This window comes from Nestor notabilis, unplaced genomic scaffold (assembly GCF_000696875.1).
Source record: "Nestor notabilis isolate BGI_N333 unplaced genomic scaffold, ASM69687v1 scaffold35342, whole genome shotgun sequence".
Lineage (NCBI taxonomy): Eukaryota > Metazoa > Chordata > Aves > Psittaciformes > Psittacidae > Nestor > Nestor notabilis.
In genome coordinates this window covers 1,125-8,569 of record NW_009919364.1, presented here as the reverse complement: position 1 = coordinate 8,569, position 7,445 = coordinate 1,125, and the positions used below count along the sequence as shown (strand labels likewise).

Below are 7,445 nucleotides of genomic sequence, written 5' to 3'. Positions count from 1 at the left end.
CACCTCAGCTGATGTTATTTCCCTAAAAGTAGGTCAGAATCAGGTATTCAAGATCTACACACTTGCAGTTTTCCAGGTGTCCCTAGAGTATTTTCAACCCCTGAAAGACTAAGTGGTTGTAGGTTGAAACAGAAACATGCTCTTTCTCTGCATACCTGGTATGTACTCCGTTGTACCAATGGATCAGCACCCATTTCTTTTTACTCCACATATTTATGCTGACCCACCTCTGTTCATTTTTGTGACTTTTTTTTTGTGTAAGCTTATATTAAGCATGAAACAGGAAATAGTACCAAGTGTTACTAATCTTGCAACAGTGGATGGGCAGCTTCAGTGTGTTGCATTTGCATGGTGTTTGCTTGGATGAGGATAAAATGCTTAACAAAAACTGCAATAAATACCATAACAAGAAAGCTGCCCAGAAAGACTCCTACAACAGTAGCATAGGTGTCTGCTCCAGAGGGAACTTCTTCAGCAAGTAGGTCTTTCACAGCATTGAAAGAACCATTGTTTGGCAGTGGCTTAATACCAAGGAGATGGCACAATAAGGGATACAGGTCTGTAGAATTCATGGCTTCTTTTGTGACATTCTTTCTGAAAGCAGGCCCAACTGCCAGGAAAATTGGATGCATTTCTGGTAAAATGTTGTCATATCCGTGATTACCAGCTGAAAATGAAAGATAGATGAAGGTCAATATCCTGGAGATGCAAAACAAGCATTGAACCTTTTGCTAAAATTAACAGAAAGCAGAAAAGGAACAGACATCATTTAGTCTTGCACAAGTTTTGGAGAATGATTTTGACCAGCAGCATAAATGTCTCTCAGCAAAAAACCAAGTCTTAGAAAAGAGAAGATGCTTTAAAAAAAAGAATGGAGAGTGCTATTTTTAACAAAGAGGTAAAAAAAGGTAAGCTCACATGGCAGTAACAGCACTGCCAATGGCACCCTGGACTACACCCAAGTTTCCTTCTTTTTCCCCAAGGAAAAACTCCAACTTTGCAACTGGACCAGATCTCTTGGAGGGAGAGAGTGAGGGAGGGGAAATCCATATAAAGACAGACTGTGTGACTCCTAGTAGCTGACAGAACTTAAGCTGTGGCTGCTTTGACACTTTGTCCTGTTTTGCTCACTATCTACTCATCAACAAGGGAAAAGTTTGCAAGTCTCACTAGTGGGTCTCCAGTGCCTGCGCTCCTTGCAGGGCACTGAAAGCCCTGCACAAGTAAATAAACCTGCAGGCACAAATAGCTGCTGTCATCAGCTATCAATAACTGAAATACTTGTCTTACAGGTAACACCCTTCAGCTACGTAACCAGCAGAAAAGTTTAAAAGGTTTTCAGTTAAGAAAGCTAAGGACTAACCATATGACACCTTTATTTTTCCTCATAGTTAACCAAAAGCTGTGGTTTACCATCTCCATTCTATCTATACTAAATCTGAAACCCCAAGGAGAGGAACTGGAATGTGTTTTTTTTTTCCTCCAAGTCACCTAGAATGCATCTTAGCCTACAAGGTAAATGAAAATCACTGCTGTGCAGTAACACAGTATTTGAGGACTCTTTCCAGCAATAGAACAAGGTTACTGTAAGCAAATACATCCACAGAAACTGAGGCCACTCAGAAAGCATTCCTGTATTTCCAACGCAACCCTTCTCCAGCAAGTAAACAGTACCTGACAAAACAAAGCAATTCATCCTCTACTCAGCAAGTTCAGTTACAACTTTCATTTTAATCTCTCAGAAAGTGCTTGTCAGTTTGCTAGATCTCACAAGAAGACCTCAAGTGTGTGGCCACTAAAACACATGAACGATGATATCTCAGTAAGTTTTACTTTTTGAAATGGGAAGTCCAGTTCCTCCTCACCCATCCCATCAGGGATAAAAATAAACTACAAATTCTACACACTTAGCTACAGAATTTTCCTTCCCAGACTTAAAATAAAATAAAGATTAACACTGGTTGAGACCGGGAGAGAAAGCACCAGGTAAGGCCTCTGTCTAGGAAAACACAGCACTGTAAAGACAGAATACTTACGTTGAAAAAAGTCAGACTTCTTATACAGAATTTCCCATCCTTTATCAGCCACTGCTAAGATTGGCTGAATTCTACTGTTGTGTTTGTAATGTAATCTATCTGGAATCTGCTCCTTCTTATATACGGTCATGTTCGGATGAGCATTGGCCAAAGCTTCATATACTTCATCCAGTTTGCCTTCAAGGAAACAAAAGACAAAACTTAAACATAGCGGTATGCTTACTGACCTCATCAGTAGTTTAAATACAACTGAAAAAAGAGGGTAAAATGCCCCCAAAATTAGCTTCCCCAAAAGCTAATTATAGCTGTAAAAGACAAGGGCAGATTAAAACGTGCACAGAAGTTACTGTGAGAAATCCAGAGTGTCACTGACAGTGAGGTCACACCCAGCGTTGGCCTCCACAGCCTATTCCCAAGCAGTAAGTGCCTTGCTAATTTAAAAAAATCCCTCATTTCATAGTTAAGAGAACATAAGCTTCTCACAGGAACAAGTTAGAAGCATTCCATTAACACTCATGGAAAAGAAACCAGCTCCTCCTAGCTCCATGCAAAGCTTGAAAGCAAGAAGATAAACCTCCTAAACCTGTTCATGAGGTAATGCACATGTTAAGGCCATATTCTTCTTCCCTTCAGTTAGCTATGATTACAAGTGACACCTTTTATTTATTTTAAAGCAGTTTAGTTGTTAATTGCTTTCCCTTAAAAGGCCACAGAGAGCAGCCACTTTGTTTCTTGGCATCTCTGAAAACTTAGGAGTGAAACCAAGTAGTTCTTCTACATGATGCTCCAATAAACAGCTACATATCTGACCTAATTAGATTCACAGTTTTGATCTACTACCATTCTGATGACAAGTTTAGCCGATTTAGAAAGAGTAGGAAACTTTGTTGCTGTGCACCATGTAACATCGCAATAATAGCAATTAATTGCTTAGGGATAAGCATGATTAGCTTTCATTAATCTTTCAACAGAAGCCCTCAGGTCACAGTTCAGACACCATTAATGCATTAGGAGCTGCACAAAGATTGCAGAGGCCTAAGCAGGGAACACAGGACAAAGGGACAGGTTGGACTGACAGGTGAAATGGCACTTCTGGTCTAGAACTCTGTGTACTTAATAGGAGCAGCTAACATCACTACACACTCCCTTGTATTCTTAGCTCTACTCTTTTCCCTTCCCTAGTCATCTACTGCACAGGGAGTGTAAACCCTCAAGTGCTGTACTGACACTACCAAATAAGCACTTTCTACTCCCAATTCTTTATTTGCTTATTTCCAGTCTCTGAGCTTTTCTTTCCAGTAAAGTCACTGAACAGCCAGAAAGCAGTTGAACAAGCTGAACACCAGCGTGCAGGAAGGAGGAACCAGGACATGCAGACAGGAACACAAAAGCAAGTTCAAGAATCTACATCTGAGAAAGTTTCTTCAAGTCCACCCCCATTTCAGCAGAGATTCCTGTATAAGGGCCATGCAGCACATATACTAGACTTCTGCTAGACACCAAGTAACTCAGCTCCATGACTTTAAAGTGCTTTGTGCTGCACACATACACAAGTCAGTCTGACAGCAGAGTTCACAGCTAGTCTCTGCAGGCCAGTTTCAGTGCTACAAGGTCTGAAGCACAGTGAGAAGGTGTTTACGTTTCCTTTGTGGCCAACACTGCCATTTTTAGCAGACAAGGGGGAATTTAAGTACATCCTGTCATTTTGAAGACTTATTTCTTCCTCATTCTGCCTTCACAGCCACATCCTACAGTGGGTGTTCCTCCAAGTGAACTCTTCTCTGAGTGTCGATCCCAAGAAACAATTGCCTTGATGACCACAAGATCAATCACTTAGTTTGACCTGTCTGATGCCGCCTGAAGTACAACCAGGTTAAAATCCAGCCTATCATTTACAGTGTGCATGGAATTTTGCATGTATCCCAGGGGAAAAAAGTTTGCGAGGAGGTAACCAATGACTTTAAAGAAAACCTCTCCATTTTCCTCCTCAGTTCCTAGGATCCGGTATAGAGATTCTGAAGGAAAACTGGAAATGGATTAATGTATAATGTTAATTAACTCAAAGTGGCATAAAAAAAGAACCACTAAACTTAATAATCTTCGCAATAAAGGTCAAGATGAGACAGCAGAAGTCCGGATATGATAGTTACAGCAACAGGTAAAAGGACTCCAATCTAGCATTTCTAGTACTCCATTAGTAACAAAATTGATTTTGTTATGCCACTTTTCTATGTGGGATAACAGGGAGGAGAAGCCCCAAATACAGCAAACTATGATTTTCACACTAAATTAATTCTTTGAATTACTGTATTTATGTTATATGCAAGAAAAACGGCCAGCATCACCAGCTGTGCTACAGGTACCATCTTTGTGAACATATACTTAGTTCCATACACACTAGAACACTATCATAGTTAAACAACAGCTTTAATCCATCTCTCAGGGAAGAAGTATGCAGCTAAACAGTTAAAGGAGCAGAAACTGCTGCATGTTTAAGCATTCAAAGTTTTTCTCGATGGCTCCCTAAGTTTTACAAGCAAGACAAATGGAATAACTTGAAGAATCAGCTGTATGTACTTAAGTATATGTATTTCATACCTAAATGGAGAATGAAGCTCATTGGTTTATAATAAAAATTACAGCTGGTAACACAGAAGGAAAGACTTTTAGCTGTGCTCAAAACCAAATCCAAGCTATTTCTGAAACCCACTGAAACACCTTTTTGGCTTTTTTAATACTTTGTGATCTAATTGCTGCAGAGATACTATTTCTTTTCAGCATCTAGCAGAAGAATCAGGTTATGCATCTTTAAGTTCTCATTTACTGTATTAGGGATGTTTCAGCACTAAAGTTTACAACTCCTTTATTTGGTAATGAGAACACTGTGATCAACCTTGTTTGTCTCCATTAGGATAGGACTCCCAAACTCAGCTCTTCTATCACCACTGAGAGAAACAACACCCAGCTATAAGCACCTGAGCATGCTCAGGTAGCAAACGACTCAGTTTGGATGTACTAACCTTTTAGCCTGGAGTATTCTTCAAACTACAAAATGACAGGAGACATTTGTTTACATATTTAAAGGTCATTTAGGTCTGCAAAATACCCTCCCTGCTTGGGCCTTAAGTAGAGTCCTATCCACTAGTAATGCAAATGTTAAAGAAATCTTAAAACACACCTTTTCAGATCACCTTAAAACTCAACTTCCAAGTTAGCACTGCTGCCCACACATACACCCGCTATCTTCCAGGTTAACGCATTCGCACCAAATAGTTACAGCTTTTGATCATCCAACTAAACAGCAGCACCCTGACATCACTACCCTAAACATACACCTGACACTTAAGCAACCCTTCACTGACTGCAACCAGACTTCAGGTTTTGATTCCAGCAGTGTTCTTGCCCATCATTATGACAATAAAAATGGTATGAACATAACTGGCTGGCTGTTCAGCATGATAGGGGAAAAAGCTGAAGTGAACTACAATAGCTGGCAGCTGACCAAACAGCCAACACAGGCTTTCTTTTTATCACAGGTCCTCATCTGGTTTCAGTTTACTGTTTGAGTTAGAAAACTAATTCTTCCATTCTTGCTTTAGCCATATCATTTTGATGAAAGGCAAGATACGTGACATTCAGTTATTATCTACCTAGAACGCCATTCATCCTTGATAATGCTGTTAGATTAGCTTTCTTCTCATAAGGACTAAAGGATATTTGGCAATATTAGTCAACAGCAGACAAATTGCTCACAATTCATGTCAGAAAGTTAATCCAGGCTTTTGACAGAGCTAGCAAAGAGAACAAAGGAGTGATCCTGCAAGTACTCCTTGTTCAAGGCTGATGCCCTACCGGCATCAGTGCTGCTACTGCCACTTCAGTTAAGGAACAAAGTCTATAAGGGCTCATAGTCAAGTATTTTCTTCAGAGAATTTTACTGCTATAACTCCTACCTTCTTTTGGCAAAATAGCTACCACAGGAGACTGCTCAATGATTGTATAGAGCTCTCTATTCACATACTGATCAAGCTCAATGAGCCTTTCCGAGGAGGACTCTGACATTCCGTGATCGCTTGTGATTATGACATTAACCACATCCCATAGCTTTGCTTTCTTCAGCTCGGACAGAAGATATCCCAGCTTTTTGTCAATATCACTAATTACGGGTCCCATAAGTGGGTTTTCCGGACCCAGAATATGGCCCATCTGATCAGGCTGTTCCCAGTATAGGAGACCAAAGTTTATGGGTTCTTCTGATGTAAACCAGTCAACAAGCCTAGCAACTCTATCTTCAAAGGAAACAAGAAAGTCATAGGGCATATAATACGTAGGAAAGGCTCCGTGTATTTTCACATCTGTCCCAGGCCACATGGCTGCACCAGTTTTATGCCCTTCCCTCTGGTTTGTTATCCATATTGGAGTGGCTTCTTCCCAGAACTTGGAGTTGTAGATATCCATTCTGTTCAAAGAGAACGTTTCATTCAGAATAGGATCATACATCTCATTAGCAACTACACCATGGCTTTCTGCATAGAGACCAGTCACCATTGTATAATGATTAGGATACGTTTTCGTTATAAACACGTTAGTGACCTGTTTGACGTGAACACCATTCTCCATGGCATAATGAAAATTGGGAGTTGAGACTTTATAAATGTAATCCCACCGAAATCCATCAAAAGATACCAGCAACACTTTGGCCTGGGCTGGCTGGAGAGACAATGTGCTTGGAAGAAATGGTAAGAAAACAGCCAGGACTCTCCATAAACAGTTCATGGCTATTCTGGAAGGTATTCGTCCCTTCTTCGGAGGCAAGATGGCATCTGTTGAGCAGAGACAGAAGATTTGTTTGCATTAACCTGTTTGTCAAAGTCATAACTTAGTTTTAAGAACATGTAGCTAAAACATTCCTTCTGTATTATACAGCTTGCCTTGCTAACACCACTGTTCAACATCTTCCTTTTTCCTTCCTGCTCCCAACACACAGGAACTCCTCCTCTTGTCATCTGACAAATTTTAAAGCATTTTCTGTACTCGAAGTTGTAAGAAATTGCCCTTTGAGAAAACTGCTTGTTAAGAGTTAAAACGTAAACAGGAGCAGCTCTCACCTTGAGAATAACAAGGTCCATGTCCACCAGATCTTTATAACCCTCATTAAAGCCCATGAAGCATTATGTCTCCTCTGTGCAGGTGTGGCACAGAGCAGAGACCCAGATGGGAGAAGGAAGTACAGCACCCGAACTGGCGGAGTCCGTGCCTGCACAGCTCCCATCAGGGTGCGGGAACCACCTAGAAATTATCACAGCTTCTCAGCCCCAGCACTGGGTGGGGAATTACTAAATGTAGAGGTAATCTAGTGGGGAATCTAGAAAATAAGCTTTGAATTTCAGATACCGTCATATACCCATT

The 7,445-nt window shown here is 40.6% G+C and overlaps 1 protein-coding gene across 1 annotated transcript; it reads right to left on the bottom strand.

Annotated features, from left to right (window-relative positions):
* Positions 1-302: 302 nt before the first annotated feature.
* ENPP5 (ectonucleotide pyrophosphatase/phosphodiesterase 5 (putative)) lies at positions 303-6,812 on the bottom strand. Its single transcript, XM_010010190.1, has 3 exons — positions 5,990-6,812; positions 2,037-2,213; positions 303-667 (listed from the first exon to the last, which is right to left on the bottom strand). Exons 1-3 carry the CDS (start codon positions 6,810-6,812, stop codon positions 303-305), a joined length of 1,365 nt encoding a protein of 454 aa, XP_010008492.1.
* Between the last annotated feature and the right edge of the window lie 633 nt (positions 6,813-7,445).